This window comes from Artemia franciscana, chromosome 18 (genome assembly GCF_032884065.1).
Source record: "Artemia franciscana chromosome 18, ASM3288406v1, whole genome shotgun sequence".
Lineage (NCBI taxonomy): Eukaryota > Metazoa > Arthropoda > Branchiopoda > Anostraca > Artemiidae > Artemia > Artemia franciscana.
This window is the reverse complement of record NC_088880.1, coordinates 23,960,509-23,983,302: the sequence shown is the minus strand read 5'-3', so window position 1 is coordinate 23,983,302 and position 22,794 is coordinate 23,960,509. Positions and strand designations below refer to the sequence as shown.

Sequence of the window (22,794 nt, the reverse complement as noted above, 5' to 3'; positions counted from 1 at the left end):
TGGTTGGATGTGTTTGGGGAAACGGTGGGCGTGGGAAGGATGTTAATTATCCTCCAATCACTTTCAACTATAAAAAAGGACACTAGCCCTTCCAATTTCCAATCGAATGAGCCATTCTCGAAGTTTCTATGACAGCTCCTTCGATACGAAGTGCCATGGTCTAAAATTAAAAAAAATACATTGTGCCCACATCGCTCTTTACTTAGGCATCGTTATTGTGCTGCCTATGATATTGTAATATTCAAGGTCAATGTTGCGCCTTAAGTCATGCTGCCATGTTTATCATTCGTTTTCAATTTTGTCAGGTAATGAACTTTCCTCACTAGCGGCTTCCGATGTGTATGGCTTTCGATTTTACTTATAGCACATTACAGGCCAAAAAAAAAAAAAAATTGAAATTACAATCTTTGATTAACAGCTGATTATTCTTACTTATACAGGTCATGCTATGTCTTACACGCGACTCTGATTTGAACCGTTTAGTTCGTTCAGATGATTTGAGGAAGGTCGTGTCGTCACCAAGTGCCCTAATGCCTTGTTATGGAATTTCTATGTATGGTAAGTCATGAAGCCTTGATCTATTTAACATGAACAAAAATTATGTGCTATAAAAAAATAGGCGACCCAAAATCAAAGCAAATTGTGTAAATAATTTACAATTTTGACACCGTGGCATTTGCCGTCGGCCCTGATATATCAGTTAGTAGCCTCTGAAGGTCTATAATATCTTCCTTTCCATTTGTCGTGATTAAAAACTAAATATATGCTCAGGGGCGTAGCTCCAGCATTTTTATTGGGGGAGAGGGGTCCATGTCCGGAGAGTCAAGGGACTTTTTTCTAAATTATTAGGGGGGACAACGATCCCACCCCCCAAACAACACCATTTAATATTCTAATAAGTATGCACGCAGAAATTTGCTTTGGGGAGCCCGTAATTTTGGAGGAGGTGGCATTCATGAGGCGAGTCTTTGAAAAGATATAAAAATTAACTAATAAAGTGAAAAATTTTAATTGAAATATCACAGGATTAATCGTCAAATTATTAGTTTTGTTGGGGAAAGAAGAATTTCTGCCGAATCCCCTCTCCCATGCCTAAACACTTGCATCATACTATAACTTCTATTCTACGTGGTTTCGTCACATTGCCTTAAGTATAGTTTAAACAAGCCCTTTTAACAAAACAGAAATTTTTTTAATCGATTCATTATAGATTGTTCTGTTTCTTTTTAGCGGCACCACTGTGTTATGTCTATGACGTTCCATCCGAAATTTATTAATCAATTCATTATAGATTGTTCTGTTTCTTTTTAGCGGTACCACTGTGTTATGTCTATGACGTTCCATCCGAAATTTTTTAATCAATTCATTATAGATTGTTCTGTTTCTTTTTAGCGGCACCACTGTGTTATGTCTATGACGTTCCATCCGAAATTTTTTAATCAATTCATTATAGATTGTTCTGTTTCTTTTTAGCGGCACCACTGTGTTATGTCTATGACGTTCCATCCAAAATTTTTTAATCGATTCATTATAGATTGTTCTGTTTCTTTTTAGCGGCACCACTGTGTTATGTCTATGACGTTCCATCCGAAATTTATTTTGCTCTCAAAAATTTGTATATAAAGTACTGGCATCACCTCCACTATCTGGACGATAATCCATCAGGACTTGTGCACTTGGCAACACTGTTCGAGAGATTATTACAGACTCATGAACCCGATCTATGGACTCACTTTCTAAGCCATGAAATTAATGCGTAAGTAGTTTTTTTTTAAGCTAATTTCTTTCACTAAATTAACTATTGGGAATTTTTGGACAGCCACTTCCCAGAATTTTCTTTGGTTCCCGAATTATAGACGGGTCTTTTAATTTTCAAAGATGCATTGTGGCGCTTTTTCCTAAATAACAAAATAGCCAAAAACAAGTTTTGCTCTCAACGTAGTTTTTACCACGCCTTAGTTTTCTTAAAACCAGAGGCACGAATTTAAGAAGGGGGAGGGTGGGGGGGGGGGGGGGTTAGGAGGGAAATTTCAGCCCAGCTAAAAAAAATTCGTTTCTTCATGTCATCTGAACAAAAAAAGAATTAATTATGTTATTAAAATAGAAGCAATCAAAGAAAAGAATAAATAGTGTAAGGGAAGCTTGTATTGATGGTTTCAAATACCACTTCATTTCCATTGGGTTAGAATTTTCATAGATGGCGTGGTAGGTCATATTTAAAATTCACAAACCCAGGATCAAACTTTGAATCCTGTGTGGATAAAAAAAAAGAACATTATGCTCATAAAGATCAAAATTTTGCCTAAAAGATAAAGGAAATTATAATAAGCGGTTTCATTTTTCTTCATGCTGTTACGGTTTTTGGTCGTATAAATCTGACATAAAGAAATCTTAATCTAAAACATCGCGTTGTTCTCCAAAACAATTTATAACTGATATTTTTGCTAGTTTTTGTTCTGCATAAGGCAGTTAAACTTTGACTAGCATTGTACCAAGTGATTAATTTGTATCATCTGAAAAGTTGTTTGATTAATTTGTATCATCTGATCAAGAAAAAATTGTCCAATAAAAAAAAGTTTAACAGATATCTGAGTCCGAGAGTATCAAGTAAAACCTGAATGTACCGAAAAAAATGTGTTGTACCAAGAAATTTATATTAACAAGTGGAAATTGTGCCAAGATCTCTAAATTTGACCAGAAAGAGTATAGTTGTATCGCGTTGGCAACACTGGTGCTTTGCTCACTCACCGTCAATAATTTATTACCATGTCTTTTCGCCAGCTCTAGATACATTTTCGTCAGTGAGCTTTTTAATGCCTACCAGTAGATGGATCACCAGTGACATCTAGCTTTGAAGTTCAAAACTAAATGACTATTGTTTATATGTTGGCATAGTTATTGTAAACTATTAAAATATGCAATGAACAATTTTACAATGGTATTTATTTTTGGATTTTTGTCAGACTGTCGAGCTACGCTTAAGTCAAAACCATTTTCTTAGGTGCTAATTAACTAGCACTTTACCTTATTAAAAGTAACAAGGAATTAATTAGTCTCATTCCTAAATAAAGAACTTATTTTTCGCTTAGAAATGTTACAAACCTACTAAGCAAATAAGGAATATCTTAAAAAGCTACTCAAATGGAATTAATTTAAACACTCATTACCAAAAGCTACTGTTTCCTGAAGTATTCAAGTATTTAAGTATATTGAAGCATTCTTAGGCTTAAGAGGGCGATCAGGAAGAGCCAGACAAAATGAATGTATGCCTTTATTCAAATGTTGATAAACGAAACTCGAAAATATCAACATACCGTTTTTTCTTCACTAAGAAAAGTGCTGTTGCTGTTTACGGACCTGTCCTTCCAACCTGGCACGGGTGAAAAGTTTAGATAGTTAGATTAAATGTGGCAAAGAACGTCAAACTCTTCTCGATTTTTTTCTTTTCATGGAGAAATATTGTATTGTTAATTTTATTTGTCTAACTAGTACTACTGCTGACATTTCTCAATGTCTCTGCCCATTTGAAGATAAACACTTTTATTTATACTCTCCACCACCTGATCCAGCTCGGATAACACTTTTATGTGATGATGGTGACCATTATATTTGGAAAGGGTGTAATAATAAGAAATATTATTTTTATTATCCTAAATATAAAAAAATATATTTTTTATTAATATAAACTAACACTACCGCTAACAGCTCTCTGCAGCACAAACCATGCAATGCCAAGCACAGCAATGCAAGCTTCTCGTCTATCCCATCCTATTTAAAGTATCCCTCTTTAAATCCTTTCAAGAAGTTAGAATTTCCATTAAATTCTTCTGTACGACCTCCTCTCACCCACTTCGGGGACGAACTGTTTTTTGTTTGGCCCTAAGTAGTTGATCAAAAAGGACGATCTTTGGTAATCTGTCGTCCTTCATCTGCAGAACATGTACTAGCCATCTCAATCTTTAAAATTGTATAAGGGCATTCGAAAGGGTGGGGGACGGATCTGGGACGTAATGGTAACAGTAACGCTTAGTATTTGATACAATATAATTAAAGTTTAATGTAAATTATTGTTGCTTATGAATTTCGTATCTATTTCAGAAAAAATAACCCAATGTTATGAGCAAAAAAGCAAACAAAAAAGCAAAGCAAACAGAAAAACGACAAGTGATAGTCTAATATCTAGATAAGATAACTTTGAAAACTACATAAGATAAATATGATATCATGGTACTAAAACTTAACAACAAAGGGTACTTGTATGATATAGCCCGTACCTAATATTCGTCTAATATGTTTCTCTGACGCTCAATCCTAATGAAATATACCAAGTATGATAAAAATATAATACTTTAGAAACAGATTTGGGCTACATATTTGCACATTAGGGGGTGGGAGGTAAAGTATATCGGGTCTGGATGCCTTATGTATTAGGTACAATTATTCTGCATATTATGTATTAAGAATTGCTAACTTCACACTGTCCAAATACTTTACCCCCTCCCTAATATATAAATATATATTCCGAATTATACATTTTCCATCTATTCTGTCACTTCTCTTTATCTTGTCTCGTGCTAAGCTGTAAGAAACAAAAAAATCGGTTCTATAATGCGTCAATGAATGAACAACTTCAACGGTAGTGGGTTTATCATACAACTACCCAATAAAGTATAGAAATTTAGTAATATAATCAAAACACAACATATATAAACTTCTAAAATATCGTATTACCGTGTGTGCCCGGATGAAGGTAAATCTTTTTATGCATTTTTTCTCACCCTGACCCAGCTTGGGTAATATGATTCTGGTTTCTTATTTCCAGGCTTCAAATAGCCTAAAGTTTCTGAATAGCCTGGTAACCAGAACTCAAATGCTGTCTGATAAGTTTTATTTATTTAAATGTCCTGTGGTGGCGCAGTGGGTTTGGTCCCATCTTGTCAATACAGGACCTGGATTTTGAACTTAGCTGTAGCAACTCAATGAAGGGCCGACGCAAGGACCTTAGTTGCCTAGAAAAGTATTTAATCCAATACATATAGACATTTATTTAAATAATGCTAATGCTACCACAGATAATAGTAACTTATAATAATGTGTACTTAGCTAATGATAAATCCTTTTGAGGTGCTTCTTCTCCAATTGAACCGGCCTGGATGGTATATTCGGGTATTTTTTATTTCCAGGCTCCAAATAGCTCTACCGTGGATAGTAAGAGCGTTTAGTGGATTCTTGTCCATATCTCAACTGCTATCCCTCTGGGATATTATATTGGGACATGACAGTTTGCAAATTTTGCCATTACTTGCGGCAGCAGTTTTTAGCCTTAGAAGACATGCTTTGTTCAACATAAGTTCACAACATTGCGCTGAGGTAAGCTAACTATTTAACTAGTAGATTGTATAAAGCCAAAAAAGAAAAAGAATATTTACCAAATTTTCCTTCAAAAAAAAGAAGGAAAAATAGACCAAATAAGAATAAAATATTTTAAAAGTATCTTTTTATAGAAATAAAAATTAGAATTAGATAAATTTGGTAAGCAAAAACTAATCAGGATTATTTGATTGTGGATTAGCAATACTGGTTAGTTGAATTTGACAACACATTTCGTCTGTAGAAATTCAAACACTACAGATCAGGTGATGCCCAAAGACTAATACAGCTGTTTAATGTCATATTTTTGGCCTCACGTTTGCTAATCTTTCACCCACGTTTCTTTTTTTAATGGCGCTTGTTACTACCAAAACCGCATAACTGCAAATGGAGGTTTTTTACGTTTTAAAAAATGCTAATATAACCTATTTATTTAAAAAAATATAAGGCTGCATAATCCTACGATGCATTCAAGGGGAGGAATCCCCAGGGGGAAAAAATCCTAGATTTTCTTGAAATTCTGGGTGCTTCTTAATCAGATTATCAAAATTAATTTTTTTGGTCCCACTCCCCATTTTCATTATCTCCCGACCCCCCAAAAAACCAATCCGTGTTTGCCTGTTATAAGTTTCTATTTAAGCAGTTCAAGTCATCATTTATCATTTCCACTGTCCTTTGTGCTTAAAAGACATTTGATTTCTTTTTTCTTTTTTTTATACAGTTAATATTCATTTTATACAGTTAATATTCGACTTCACAGCTTTGAGTAGGTCTATAGTGCAATAAGGAGGCGCATCCATCTCATAGGCCTTCATCCCTGATATTCATATTTTTTGGTATCCCATATCAACTTTTATAGTGCATTCTGACCCTCTACAAAAATTAATAACAGGTCTCTGAGCCCCTGCCCATCAGACGAAAGCTAAAATAATGTAAATCATCATTGTTGATTTCCAAATGTGCTTTATTCATTTATTTAATTGTCATCCTCTAAGGTGTTTTATTTATTTTTTCAGGTGGCTTTGGCTGATCTTTCAAGTATAAGAGTTTTCCCGTTACTTTATCTTACTCTTCAAAGAGAAGATAACGCACGTTCCTTTCCAGGAGAATAAGAGAATTCACCGATTGCTAATGCAAAAAACGAGTGAAAATTGCTGGTTACTACTGCTAGTCCAAAATATTTTCTAGTTTCAGAAATTTTGAATTTTTACTGGTAAATCTGTTTACAAGTTCCAATGTGTCATAATGATGCAAAATCCATCTATAGGGTACATCTTCTATATGTAAATATCTATATATATATATATATATATATATATATATATATATATATATATATATATATATCTTATATATATAAAAATAAGTTGTCTGTGTGTGGATCTGTGGATGGATCAGGTGACGTCATGTTTCGGCTGACGTCATGAAATTAGTTGCCATCATTTTTGCTTTGAAGGCGTGACGTCATTCAAGTTATATAAGACGTATGTTCGCGTAGAATTCTATTAATGCTTAAGTTTATAATGACTGATGAAGATGCTCAAAGAGTCTATGCCAAAAAACTTGCTGCTGATAGAGAAAGTCAGAAAAGAAAGCGTGCCGAGGAACTACCAGAGCAACGCGAAAGCAGACTTGCTGCTAAAAGAGAAAGTGAAAAAAGAAGGCGTGCCGAGGAACTACTAGAGCAACGCAGAAGCAGACTTGCTGCTAAAAGAGAAAGTGAAAAAAGAAGGCGTGCCGAGGAATCAAAAGACCAACAGGGAAACAGGCTTGAGGCTGATAGAGAAAGAAAGAACAGAAAGCATGCCGAGGAACTACCAGAACAACGCAGAAGCAGACTTGCTGCTAAAAGAGAAAGTGAAAAAAGAAGGCGTGCCGAGGAACTACTAGAGCAACGCAGAAGCAGACTTGCTGCTAAAAGAGAAAGTGAAAAAAGAAGGCGTGCCGAGGAATCAAAAGACCAGCAGGGAAACAGGCTTGCTGCTGATAGAGAAAGTAAGAAAAGAAAGCGTGCCGAGGAATCAGAGCAATCTGAAAGTTATCGCCTGGCATTCAGGTACAACCCAGTCGATGATTATAGCTTGAGTAGATGTGTTCAAATCGGGACAATGTCTAAAATTTGTCCCTATTGCAAGGCCTTGAAATTCAATGGTGAAACAATGGGAATGTGTTGCGCCTCAGGAAAAGTTAAACTTCCTCTATTGGCTGCACCACCAGAGCCATTGAAGACTTTCCTTACTGGAACTACGTCAGAATCTAAGCGTTTTTTGTCAAAAATCAGACAATACAACTCATGTTTCCAAATGACGTCGTTTGGAGCCCAAATCGAAAATCCAGATCAATTTATGTCTACTTTCAAAGTAAAAGGGCAAATTTATCATAAAGCAGGGTTCCTTCTACCATTCTCAGGCGAGAATCATAAATTTTTACAATTGTACTTCATTCAGTGATAGAAATTCTGAATTGAATGCACGTTGCGAAATTTCTCCCAACGTTGAAAGGACAATCGTTTCCCAATTGCAACATCTTTTCCACGAAAATAATAAGTTGGTGCGTCTGTTCAAAACAGCCATCGATTTGATGCCTACTGATACTCATAAAATTGTTATTTCCGCTGACAAAACGCCTCCTGGCCAACATGTGCGTAGATACAATGCTCCGACTATCGACGAAGTGGCAATCGTTATGGTCGGTGATCAGGTTTTACCTCGAGATATTATTCTACATAAGCGAAACGCTCAGTTGTTAAGAATTGCTGAAACTCATCGATGCTACGATGCCCTACAATATCCTATCATTTTTTGGGATGGAGCCGACGGCTATCACTTTAATATTAAATTGATGAATCCAGCCACTAACAAAGAAATGAATAAGAAATGCAGTGCAATGCATTATTATTCCTATAGACTAATGATTCGGCAGGATGAAGAAAATTATATTTTAAAATGCTGTGAATTGTTTCACCAATTTATGGTTGATATGTATGCTAAAATTGAATCAGAACGTTTGCTATATATCCGCCTGAATCAGACCAAGCTCCGCTCTGAACAATACATTCATTTGCGAGATGCAGTTATAAATGACGGTAATACCACAAACGTTGGAAGATTAACAATTTTACCTTCGTCATATGTTGGCAGTCCCCGTCATATGCATGAATATGCTCAAGATGCTATTGCGTATGTTCGTCTCTATGGTCGTCCAGATTTATTTATTACATTTACATGTAATCAATCTTGGGACGAGATACTGCAGCTTTTACTTCAAGGACAATCGGCGGTTCATAGGCATGACATTACGGCACGTGTCTTCCGGCAAAAGTTGAAATCACTGATAAACTACCTTGTAAAACATGAAGTGTTTGGGTCAGTGCGATGCTGGATGTACTCAGTGGAATGGCAAAAACGAGGTTTGCCACACGCACATATACTAATCTGGCTACATAAAAAAATTACTTCAAACGAAATTGATGATGTGATTTCCGCTGAAATACCTGATAAAAATGTCGATAAGGGGTTACATGATATTATTGTAAAAAATATGATACATGGACCTTGCGGTGCACTGAACGAAAATTCACCATGCATGGCCAAAGGAAGGTGCACAAAGCAATATCCTCGACTTTTAGTACCCAAAACAATTACTGGCAATGATGGTTACCCACAATATAGAAGAAGATCTACTGAAGATGGCGGTAAAACAGCAATAATAAAGAAGCGTAACGGTACCGCCATCGAAGTAGATAACCAGTGGGTTGTTCCATATTCCCCTTTATTATCAAAAACATTTAATGCACACATAAACGTTGAATACTGTAACTCAGTAAAGGCAATCAAATACATATGTAAATACGTCAACAAAGGCAGTGACATGGCAGTTTTTGGCTTGCAGTCCGAAATCAAAGATTTCGATGAAATCGTAGAATATCAGGCTGGAAGATACATAAGCAGTAATGAAGCTGTTTGGCGAATTCTTTCATTTCCGATACATGAACGTAGTCCAGCTGTTGTTCACTTAGCGGTACATTTACAGAATGGTCAACGTTTTTATTTCACGGAAACCAACGTGCAACAAAGAGTCCTGAATCCACCGGATACAACATTAACAGCTTTTTTTTCGCTTTGCAAAAATGATTCTTTGGCGAAAAAACTGCTGTATACTGAAGTGCCTTCGTATTACACGTGGAATACTAAAAATAAAGTATTTGAACGTCAAAAACAGGGTAAGTCAGTCGACGGCCAACCTACCATCTTCAAAGATACCACGGTAGGAAGACTCTACACCGTTCACCCCAATCAACATGAATGCTTCTTTCTACGCCTGCTTTTGGTGAATGTACCCGGTCTGACATCCTTTGAGTATTTGAGGACTGTAAATGGTACTATACATGACACTTACCGTAGTGCATGCCAAGCTCTGAATTTATTGGAGAATGACCAACACTGGGATAACTGCATCAATGACGCGTGCGAAACGTCAACCCCAAGTCAAATTCGTGCATTGTTTGGCATCATTTTAACAACTTGCTCTCCATCAGCTCCTACAGATTTATGGGAAAAATATAAGTAAAAAATGTCCGAAGATATACTTCATCGAAAACAGTTAGAGACGTCAGACATGACTTTTGATTTTACACCAGAAATTTATAACTACACTTTAGTTGTTATAGAAGATTTTTGCATAAGTATGGCAAACAAACCTCTTCAGGGTTTGGGAATGCCTTCACCTAACCGTATCGCTGCTGTTTCGACATGTGTAGAATTGGATCGTGAACAAAGTTACAGTACGAGTGATCTATTGTCGTAGGTACAAAATAACATTTCCAAGTTAACGTCGGAACAAAAAGACATTTATGATACGATAATGCATTTTGTCGATAACAACGTTGGAGAAATTTTCTTTTTGGATGCGCCAGGAGGTACTGGTAAAACGTTTGTGATAAAACTGATTCTGGCATCAATTCGATCTAAAAATGATATAGCGTTGGCAATTTCGTCGTCCGGAATAGCCGCAACATTGCTGCCTGGTGGAAGAACTGCTCATTCCGCTTTGAAATTGCCTCTGAACTTGCATTCTACAGAAACTCCCACGTGCAATATTTCCAAATCATCTGGGATGGGTAAAGTATTGCAGCAATGCAAACTTATTATTTGGGATGAGTGCACAATGGCACACAAAAAATCGCTCGAGGCTCTGGATCAATGCTTGAAAGATTTGCGAGGGAAGTCGAAACCCTTTGGCAGCACCTTAATATTGCTTGCGGGAGATTTCAGGCAAACATTACCTATAATACCTAGATCAACTCCTGCAGACGAAATGAATGCTTGCCTGAAAAATTCTAATTTATGGGCACACGTAAAAACATTAAAATTAACTACAAATATGCGTGTCCGATTGCAAAACGATGACTCTGGTCAAACATTTTCAGATCAATTGCTGGCAATGGGAAACGGAAAGCTCCCAGTAGACTCAATTTCAGGACGTATACAACTACCTGCTGATTTCTGTAATTTAGTGACGTCCAAAAATGAATTGATTGAAAAAGTATTTCCGAATATTCTAAAAAATTATAAAAATAATAAATGGCTAAGTGAAAGAGCGATTCTCGCACCCAAAAATATAGACGTCCACGAAATCAACAATATTGTTTTGACCAAGATTCAAGACCAGGCAGTCCTTTACAAGTCAGTCGACACAGTTTTGGAACCAAATGAAGCGGTTAATTATCCATCTGAATTTTTAAATTCCATAGATCTTTCAGGGTTTCCACCACACGTGCTACAACTAAAAATAGGCGTACCAATAATATTGTTACGTAACATAAACCCACCAAAGCTTTGCAATGGCACTCGACTTGCCGTAAAAAAAAACAATGGAAAACCTAATAGAGGCCACAATCCTGACAGGGCCTTTTGAGGGTGAGGCTGTTCTTATTCCTCGCATTCCCATGATTCCAACAGATCTGCCTTTTCAATTTAAAAGATTGCAATTCCCAATTCGATTAGCATTTGCAATCACCATTAACAAAGCTCAAGGTCAATCATTAGAAAAGTGTGGTATTGATCTTAATACTGATTGTTTTTCCCATGGACAATTGTACGTTGCATGTTCGAGGGTCGGTAAACCTGACAATCTATTTATATGCAGCGAGAATTGGACAGCGAAGAATGTTGTATATTCGCAAGTTTTACGCAGTTAATTTGTATTTTGGAACCAAATGAAGCGGTTAATTATCCATCTGAATTTTTAAATTCCATAGATCCTTCAGGGTGTCCACCACACCTGCTACAACTAAAAATAGGCGTACCAATAATACTTTTAAGAAATATCAACCCACCAAAGCTTTGCAATGGCACGCGACTTGCCGTAAAAAAAAAACAATGGAAAACCTAATAGATGCCACAATCTTGACAGGGCCTTATGAGGGTGAGGCTGTTCTCATTCCTCGCATTCCCATGATTCCAACGGATCTGCTTTTTCAATTTAAAAGATTGCAATTCCCAATTCGATTAGCATTTGCAACCACCATCAACAAAGCTCAAGGGCAATCACTAGAAAAATGCGGTATAGATCTTAATACAGATTGCTTTACCAATGTACAATTGTATGTTGCATCTTTGAGGGTCGGTAAACCTGACAATCTATTTATACGCACAGACAATGGGACAGCGAAGACTGTTGTATATTCACAAGTTTTACGTAGTTAATTTGTATTGTATCTATCTATCTATCTATCTATATAAAAACGAGTTGTGTGTATGCATGTTTGTTTGTTTGTAAAAAGAGCGTTTGCATATGACGTCATTATTAGTACATACGGCTTTGTATATGGACAGACAATGGGAAAGCCAAGAATGTTGTATATTCGCAATTTTTACGTAGTTTGAAACACATATATAAATCTATCTATATTCACAGGTGGGACACTGGGACACAACTACAATGGCGCGTAACTAATATGGCGCGTAACTAATATGGCGCGTAACGACTTACGCGTGCGGGGGGGCTTGGGGGGGTTCGCGAAGCGCCCCCACCAACTAGGTGTTGGGGTGGCGCGAAGCGCCACCCCAACAGCTAGTATATATATATACATATATACTAGCTGTTGGGGTGGCGCTTCGCGCCACCCCAACACCTAGTTGGTGGGGGCGCTTCGCGCCCCCCCCCAAGCCCCCCCGCGCGCGTAAGTCGTTACGCGCCATATTAGTTACGCGCCATTGTAGTTGTAACCCTATGTCCCACCTGTGAATATATATATATATATATATATATATATATATATATATATATATATATATATATATATATATATATATACTAGCTGTTGGGGTATATATATATACCCCAACACCTAGTTGGTGGGGCGCTTCGCGCCCCCCCAAGCCCCCCCGCGCGCGTAAGTCGTTACGCGCCATATTAGTTATGCGCCATTGTAGTTGTGTCCCTGTGTCCCACCTGTGAATATAGATAGATTTATATATGTGTTTCAAACTACGCAAAAATTGCGAATAAACAACATTCTTGGCTTTCCCATTGTCTGTGCATATGCAAAGCCGTATGTACTAATAATGACGTCATATACAAACGCTCTTTTTACAAACAAACAAACATGCATCCACATAACTCGTTTTTATATAGATAGATACAATACAAATTAACTGCGTAAAACTTGTGAATAAACAACATTCTTCGCTGTCCAATTGTCGCTGCATATAAATACATTGTCAGGTTTACCGACCCTCGAACATGCAACGTACAATTGTCCATGGGAAAAACAATCAGGATTAAGATCTATACCACATTTTTCTAATGATTGACCTTGAGCTTTGTTAATGGTGATTGCAAATGCTAATCGAATTGGGAATTGCAATCTTTTAAATTGAAAAAGCAGATCCGTTGGAATCATGGGAATGCGAGGAATAAGAACAGCCTCACCCTCATAAGGCCCTGTCAAGATTGTGGCCTCTATTAGGTTTTCCATTGTTTTTTTTTACGGCAAGTCGCGTGCCATTGCAAAGCTTTGGTGGGTTGATATTTCTTAAAAGTATTATTGGTACGCCTATTTTTAGTTGTAGCACGTGTGGTGGAAACCCTGAAGGATCTATGGAATTTAAAAATTCAGATGGATAATTAACCGCTTCATTTAGTTCCAAAACTGTGTCGACTGACTTGTAAAGGACTGCCTGGTCTCGAATCTTGTTCAAAACAATATTGTTGATTTTGTGGACGTCTATATTTTTGGGTGCGAGAATCGCTCTTTCACTTAGCCATTTATTATTTTTATAATTTTTTAGAATATTCGGAAATACTTTTTCAATCAATTCATTTTTGGACGTCACTAAATTACAGAAATCAGCAGGTAGTTGTATACGTCCTGAAATTGAGTCTACTGTTTGACCAGAGTCATCGTTTTGCAATCGGACACGCATATTTGTAGTTAATTTTAATATTTTTACGTGTGCCTATAAATTAGAATTTTTTAGGCAAGCATTCATTTCGTCTGCAGGAGTTAAACTACGTAAAAATTGCGAATATACAACATTCTTGGCTTTCCCATTGTCTCTGCATATACAAAGCCGTATGTACTAATAATGACATCATATGCAAACACTCTTTTTACAAACAAACAAACATGCATACATACAACTCATTTTTATATAGATAGATAGATAGATAGATAGATAAAATACAAATTAACTGCGTAAAACTTGCGAATATACAACAATCTTCGCTGTCCAATTGTCGCTGCATATAAATAGATTGTCAGGTTTACCGACCCTCGAACATGCAACGTACAATTGTCAATGGGAAAAACAATCAGTATTAAGATCTATACCACATTTTTCTAATGATTGACCTTGAGCTTTGTTAATGGTGATTGCAAATGCTAATCGAATTGGGAATTGCAATCTTTTAAATTGAAAAGGCAGATCCGTTGGAATCTTGGGAATGCGAGGAATAAGAACAGCCTCACCCTCAAAAGGCCCTGTCAAGATTGTGGCCTTTATTAGGTTTTCCATTGTTTTTTTTACGGCAGGTCGAGTGCCATAGCAAAGCTTTGGTGGGTTTATATTTCTTAAAAGTATTATTGGTAGGCCTATTTTTAGTTGTAGCACGTGTGGTGGAAACCATGAGAATAATATCTCGAGGTAAAAACTGATCACCGACCATAACGATGGCCACTTCGTCGATAGTTGGAGCATTGTATCTACGCACATGTTGGTCAGAAGGCGTTTTGTCAGCGGAAATAACAATTTTATGCGTATAAGTAGGCATCAAATCGATGGCTGTTTAGAACAGACGCACTAAATTATTATTTTCGTGGAAAAGATGTTGTAATTGGGAAACGATTGTCCTTTCAATGTTGGGAGAAATTTCGCAACGTGCATTCAATTCAGAATTTCTATCACTGATGAAGTACAATTGTAAAAATTTATGATTCTCGCCTGAGAATGGTAGAAGAGACCCTGCTCTATGATAAATTTGCCCTTTTACTTTGAAAGTAGACATAAATTGATCTGGATTTTCAATTTGGGCTCAATATTCCTTATGTCCCGGTGTCCCGGTCGTCATTTATATCCCCCTGTTTTATATCCCGCTTATTTTTCAGTTTTTTCCTTTTTTTAGTTTTTTTTTTTACTTTTTTAGTTCTTTTAGTTTTTACGTTTTTTAGTTTTTTTTAGTTTTTTAGAAGAATTTTTTTTTTAGTTTTTCACCTTTTTTTCTTTTTAGTTTTTATTGGTTTTTACCTTTTTTTAGCTTTTTATCTTTTTTATTTTTTTTTATTTTTATTTTTAATTTTATTAGTATTCTTTTTCTCTTCTATTTTTCATTTTTCCTTTTTTTTAGTTTTTTTAGTTTTTAGTTTTTTAAGTTTTTTCCTTTTTTTAGTTTCTTTAGTTTTTTTAGTTTTTCGGCTTTTTTATTTTTTTATTAGTTTTTAGTTTTTTTGTAGTTTTTGCCTTTTTTTAGTTTTTTCAGTTTTTTTTTTTAGTTTTTGGTTTTTTACCTTTTTTAGCCTAACCAGGATTTGAACCTGGGACCTTCATTCTCCGTTCTGACACCCTCTCTCACCGAGTGACTACTCCAGCATGTTCATTTTGGCGTTTTAAATGGTATATTATTAACCAAATTAATGTGTTTTACAATATACTAAGCATCGTCATAACAAAAATGACGGCAAGTAATTTCATGACGTCAGCCGAAACATGACGTCACCTGATCCATAGATCCACAGACCCACAAACAGACAGACAACTTATTTTTATATATATAGATATGTTTTTAACTACGTAAAACTTGCGAATATACAACATTCTTTGCTGTCCCATTGTCTGTGCATATAAATAGATTGTCAGGTTTACTGACTCTTGAACATGCAACATATAATGGTCCATGGGAAAACAATCCGTATTCAGATCTATACCTCATGATTCTAATGATTGCCCTTGAGCTTTGTTGATGGTGATTGCTAATCGACCATTCCCTGAGTCGCCATCGTCATTTATATATCCCCCTGTGCAATCCGGCGTCCCCTTTGTAGTTATGTCCCTGTGTCCCGGTCGTCGTCATTTATACTCCCTGTGTCCCGGTGCTTTGTTGATTGCTAATCGAACATTCCTTTTGTCCCGGTCGCTTTCTCTTTGAGTGTCGTCATTTATTTAGATTTTCAGGTTTACCGACTCTTGAACATGCAACATATAATTGTCCATGGGAAAAACAATCCATATTCAGATCTATACCTCATGATTCTAATGATTGCCCTTGAGCTTTGTTGATGGTGATTGCTAATTGAACATTCCCTGTGTCCCGGTCGTCATTTATATTCCCAGTATCCCGGTCGTCATTTGTGTCCCAGTGTTCCCCTTTTAGTTTTTTTTTATTGGTTTTGACCTTTTTTAGGTTTTTTAGTTTTTTTCTTTTTTCTTTTTAGTTTTTTTTTGAAGTTTTTATCTTTTTAGTTTTTTTATTTTTATTCATATTTTTTAGTTTTCTTTTTCTCCTTTATTTTTCAGTTTTCTTCCTTTTTTTAGTTTTTTTTTTTTTTTAGTTCTTTTAGTTTTTACCTTTTTTAGTTTTTTTTAGTTTTTTAGATGAAAATTTTTTTTAGTTTTTTTCTTTTTAGTTTTTTATTGGTTTTTACCTTTTTTTTAGCTTTTTTAGTTTTTTTCGTTTTTTCTTTTTACTTTTTTTTTAGTTTTTATCTTTTTTATTTTTTTTATTTTTATTCTTAATTTTATTAGTTTTCATTTTCTCTTCTATTTTTCAGTTTTTCCCTTTTTTTAAGTTTTTTTTTTAGTTTTTAGTTTTTTTAGTTTTTTAGTTTTTTCAGTTTATTTTTTTATTTTTTAGTTTTTTACCTTTTTTAGCCTAACCAGGATTTGAACCTGGGACCTTCATTCTCCGTTCTGACACCCTCTCTCACCGAGTGACTACTCCAGCATGTTCATTTTGGTGTTTTAAATGGTATATTATTAACCAAATTAATGTGTTTTACAATATACTAACCATCGTCAAAGCAAAAATGACGACAACTAATTTCATGACGTCAGCCGACACAGAAACATGACGTTACCTGATCCACAGATCCACAGACAGACAAATTATTTTTATATATATAGATATATATATATATATATGTTGTAAGATATACGCCGTCATTTATGAAAACATAGCTCACCACTTGTAAGGTCCATAAACCCACTGATTTAGGGGAGTGGGAGAACTGCACAGCCTATAGGTGCTGTTCAAAGGAAGTGGCAGGTCTCACCTGCGCAGTGGCATCTATATTGTGATGAATCTCTCAAACATTGGGTTAGCCCCTCTCACAGACTGAAAAATTAATATCATTTTTTTCCGTTGGAATTATAAATACAAGCATAACATAAATAAAAGAACGAAATGTTCGAAAAGAACGAAAAGAACACCAAATATTAGAGTACGACTTCTTCTCCCTTATACCTTTAATCAGTGTAATGAAAGGAGGAGTGGCAGCCCATTACTATAAAGTACTTTTTTTCTGGGCATATTTTTAGTCTAGTATTTTGACGCCTTTTTATTCAACATCTAATGAGATCTTACATATATTTTGAATCTTCTGGGTTTTCATCAATAAGGTATTCAAAGGGCACGGGGAGGTTTCCCATTTCAATTAACATTGGCGGTTGCCTAAAAGGTCATTGAACTCCAGGTACTGATAAGGTGAATGATTTGAAGCGCTTCTGCAAACTTTTCCAATACAGGAGATGAAGCTAGTAGGCCCGTATAAGCCCACACTCAACAGGTCACCATTTGGCTTAAATATAGGAATGCCACAGACAGATTTCAATATGCGTGGAAAGAATTCAGAGGAAAAAAACAGCTGGAAAAGGCATGACAGAGGTCGAACCAATTTGGCATTGCATGACTTCAAGACAACTGTAGGTATACTGCCAAGACCCACAGATTCGGACGCTCTGCAGAATCTAAAGGGTTTTAGGAGTAGAATATCTCACACGATCAAATATAGTATCCGTTCGATGAAGGAAATGGTGACTTCTTTACCATCATCGACCAGATTTGAGAATTTTTAACGTCTTGGCAAGGGCTTCAGTCTTTGCCAGTAGGTCTTCAGCGATTGTCACGTAATTTATTTTTAAGGAAGGAATTGAAGTTCCTTTAGATGAAGTAAAGCCACTTTTACAATTCTCTACCAGCTCTTAGCAGTGTCATTTTGGAGCTTGGTGGTGATATTTTTATTTATACTGAGCGCATGGTTGCCGAATAGTCTGAACTGTATATTTACGCACTTTAATCAAAATTAAGTCTTTCCTTTTCACATTTTTAGCGTTGTCATCGCTTGTGCACCTTTTCCTTTTTTTCTCGAATAGACTTTCTTCAGTGAATCTTGGACCAAGGTATGTCCTTGCTTGACACCTGGATTTGGTTCGATGGGATATAAATTTGCGATACGGTAGAGTACCTGCTGGTACTTCTCTGAAGCTTTCTTGGAATTTTCAAGGAGGATGGCTCTCTATCATTCAGAAGCAATTACGTTTCTTAAGCCATTCTAGTCTCCTCTTTTGTATAACCATTTTCCTCAACCGCTCTTTATAGGGGGGGGGGACTACGAAGATTTCCAAGTGCAGTGACGGCAACTTGGCACTTGTGAAGGCATGAGTGTCAACCTTAGAGGAATCTAGATGATCTGTAAGAAATAGACCAAGACGCGATTATCTTTATGATCCATGGTAAGTGTCAAGTTCAAAGATTCGCTTATTTAAAACAGCTTTCGTAGCATTGGCAAAAGCCTCTACTAAATTACGCTATCTCTTACAACACAGGAAAAAAAAAAAGAAAACTAAGCATGATTATTGAAAATTATATAAAACAGAATAAAAAGTTGTTGAACCGGTTCGTTCTGCATCTTATTGGCACGAACTTGTTCGTATGTCGAGTATTGATTTTGGGGGCAATAAGAGGAGGGAACAACGTACGGTATTTTTCACTAGCGAGGAGTGACTGTCCAAATTTGCACATGAGATGGAACGTCCGTGCTCTTAGCGTTGGTATGTTCAACGTTGCAGTTGCAGTTGCATATGTGTCATATTTAGGGCCCAGTATGAGTTTTGTCCCCCTTTTTTGCACAGTCTAGAGGTCATCACTTAAGTAGTCAATATTGTGCACCTGTGGTCCCCAAACAGGGCACACGTATTCTAGTAAGGGAAGTATGTAGTAGATTTACGCTAGTCGTAACTGATACACTTAGAAACCTAGTCGTCGGAGTGTAGTCAGTAATCGCAAAGCATAGTTGCCCTTTTCCACAAGGTAAGAAACATGGTAGCTGAAAGAACATTCGGTACTGAAAGTCATACCATGAATAATTGCATTTGAAATGGTAGGTAACCAGGGTTCAGGACAAGCTACGTCCCTTTCAAGCGGATTAAAACGTATCACTTTTGTTTTATTGACGTTATCCATTATTCGTGCACTGATCAGTGAAACTGTCTCTCAATTCAACTTAACCAGATTTTTTGCTTAGGATTTATCCACGAGAAATTTGAGCAAGGTGGAGAGATCATTGATCCGGAAATGGGGCATATCCATTTAGAAGTTTGACTGGCAGTTCTACGGGATATGAAGCACGGTTCTTTTTTAACTTCTGGAGTTCCCTAAAAACTGCAAATTCAGGTATTTCAGCCAACTGGTAGTTCAAAAGGTCAGCTGTGAGACTCTCGACAGTGAATGATGAGTGGGTCGAACACATTTTTGCAAAGAATGTGCTCACTTCGGCTGACGATGAAAAAGTTCCATCGTCTTTAGGTACATTCAGGTCACTTTTAACACTAACACTCTTGCCAGATAGCCACTTGACCTGGGAGTCCCAGTTTTAGGGGTCAACCTTCAGATATGGCGAAAATTCATCACGAACATATGCTTTTTGTGTTGACCTGTTGACTTCACGATGTGCTTACGGAGTTTCTTCGCAACAACGGTTTGACAACTCGCATGCAGCTTGCAGTGGACCATGACTAGGGTTTTAAATTCCTTCTTTATCCAAGACTTGTCGCTGTCGCTTACTACAACTGTTTTGGCGAGGAAATTTTCATCATAATTCTGCAGGAGTAGAAAAGTTATTAACTCGACTTTGAGGTTGATATCTAAACAAATTTAGTCAAAGTCGAAGGTTCCTATTCGTCTCCCGAAAGATCGGATAGACTCCTTAGTCATGGGTCGAGCTGTAAACTTCTTCTTCTTTAGTCTGGGAAAAGTAGTCTTAGCTTGCCACAGAACGATGAAGTGGTTGGAGCTTTGGACCGAGGGAATGGGGAGGGAGAAACTTACATTAAATTGTGAGAATTAAAACTAAATAATGTTATATAAAAACTTTTTAAAAAAACAGCCCTAGCATCCTTACTTCAACGAAGTTCAACCAGGACTGACAAAAAGAATGAAGTGAGAATATAAACTCATTCAAACTAAAGAGAACGAAGTGATTAAATGCAATTTCTCAGAGCCAACCTTGCTTTTTAGCAGCCTGTCTCAAAGGCCTTTTCGTAGCTGGTTCAGTACTATTATAAATCGGTTTAGTAAAATATTTTGTTAGATCGTTTTTAAATAAATTCATATAAAGAATTTAGTGAGTATTCCCCTACTATTACTATTACTAAATCACTACTGATGAGTGAAGATTTTTCAAAAAGTATCGTGTGGGACGGATTATTAAATATATGCCAACCTAAAGCAGAATCAAAGGAGTTGTTGGAACTATTTGAAATTAATGCCTTGTCTATGCCTTTTTTATGCTGCTGTAACCGTTTTTCTAGATTCTGATGGGTCCTGCCGACATAGTAATTTCCACAATAACAGGGTATTTGATAGACCCCTCATTGGTCAGTAACTGGGGTCTTATCTTTTACCAGAATTTAAGAAATTAATGATTTTAAAATTATTAGTAAAAACTACGTACAGCTTATTTGTTGTGCAAATATTTTTTTTATTTTGTTGTGATCTTTGGGATATACGGAAGATAGACAATATTTGAGGGCTTATCAGTAGCTTCACATTGTGAAATATCTTCTTCGATTTTACAAGAATGTCTTTTTATTCTACGGTTAATTATTTTATTGACAAAAGGAATGGGGTATCCATTACCAAAAAGAATATCTCTGATAAAGTTAATTTCTGCATTTATATACGACTCGAAGCAAATATTCAGGGCACAATCAATGAGGGAAGTTACAACTGCTCTTTTAACTTGGGGGGGGGGGGGTGATTTGAATTAAAGTTAAGATATCTATTGTTTTGTGTTGGCTTTCGATAGATAGTAAAATCCAGTTTATCAGCATTACGAATAATTAACACATCTACAAACGGTAGTTTATTTTCAATTTCAACTTCCAGGGTGAACTGCAAATTTGAGCTGCGGGCCAGGGTGAGCTGCTAAAAAGCAAGGTTGGCTCTGAGAAATTGCATTTAATCTCTTCGTTCTCTTTAGTTTGAATGAGTTTATATTCTCACTTCATTCATTTTGTCAGTCCAGGTTGAACTTCGTTGAAGTAAGGATGCTAGGGCTGTTTTTAAAAGAAGTTTTTAAATAACATTATTTAGTTTTAATTCTCACAATTTAATGCAAGTTTATTTATATATATATATATTTTCTCTCTTGTTCTCGTATTGTGCTGAAGACGGTCCTTGGACATAGGGCCGAAATATTCACAGAACTGATTTCCACTGTCTTGAAAAGATTTTCCCTATTGTTTCTACTTTGTATTTGTTTGTGGGGGGGAGGTGGATCAAAAGGACCTCTGTGGTCTCAACATTGACTCACCTGTGAGTTCACCCCTAGTATAATGCTATTAGTAATAATAATAACAACGTATACAAAAGTTTTTATTTGTTTTCAATGATAGTCCTTTTGGAGACTACTCAAAAGAAAAACAGAACGTAAAATTTTGTTGCTATTTTTCTTTTTAGCAACTTTTTTTTACTTTTTTTACTTTTTTTTAGCAAGGTACCGAGAGCTAAGACCCAGGGGTTAGAGATCGTAAGGATACTAAAGCTAAGTTCCTCAAAACATTTTCTTCGTGGCACAACTTTTTTTGGGGGGGGGGGGTCATATACATTGCCTCTCTCATCTGGCATCAGCTGAATGACGTCGTGCGGCATTGGGGGATCAGCAACAGTATTATTTTTAGCCTTCTCAAAATCATTTAATTAGGAGTATTAGGATTAGTTTTCAAAATTCGTAGTTGTCAAAAGACAGTCCAGGTAATTATTCAATATTTCATTTTCTTAAAAAATCCCTAATCATACAGGAAGTAATTTGTTTTAGATGTTAAGAAAATATGTGACCTTAAACTTGAAAATAAAATTGATGTGGAAGGTGGTACCCATTATTTTCTGTTTTAACTTTCGCCGGTTGTACCGCGAGAATTAAACTTTCCATGTCACGGGTATTTCGTTTTCAGAAATGAATCACAGGCTATGTTAAATCCATGAATGTATTCTGTGGCTCCTAATTTATTATCCTATTTGATTAGATATCATTGCGCATCATTTAAAACTTGAAGGTAATATAGTGTCTAAATTCAAGTATGTTTTTTTATTCCAAATTGGTGTGACTTGTAGGATTTCAAGTCTTACACCTATTTTAAAGATTTGTCTTTATTTCAATTCAAAACCCAATGGCCGTGCGAATTAAGGCCCAATAGCGTAAATTAAATTAAAATTTTCCCTTATGAGGTAGCTTGGTTTCAAAACAGAACTATTGACCTTTTTTTTAAACAAAAACGATCAAAACGATCTGGTTATCAATCGCGCATAGAGAATTCGGTCAAAATGTCTTATTAGTACTCAAAGCACCTTTAAACAAAGTATTTATTACTCTTTGCATTTAAGGAATATTATTAGAGGTCCCCTGTCCGGTGGTGTCAATTCACGAAA

The 22,794-nt window shown here is 36.1% G+C and overlaps 1 protein-coding gene across 2 annotated transcripts in view; it reads left to right on the top strand.

The window, feature by feature from the left end:
• The window catches only part of LOC136038785 (TBC1 domain family member 19-like), a 57,386-nt gene extending 50,784 nt beyond the window's left edge, over positions 1 to 6,602 (top strand). For both annotated transcript variants that reach the window (XM_065722163.1, XM_065722162.1), the window contains 4 exons: positions 441 to 558; positions 1,555 to 1,756; positions 5,184 to 5,370; positions 6,387 to 6,602. In XM_065722163.1, coding sequence (XP_065578235.1) covers positions 441 to 558; positions 1,555 to 1,756; positions 5,184 to 5,370; positions 6,387 to 6,482 — 603 coding nt within the window. In that variant the 3' untranslated portion in view covers positions 6,483 to 6,602. The remainder of the gene's footprint in view (positions 1 to 440; positions 559 to 1,554; positions 1,757 to 5,183; positions 5,371 to 6,386) is intronic.
• The last annotated feature ends 16,192 nt before the right edge of the window (positions 6,603 to 22,794 follow it).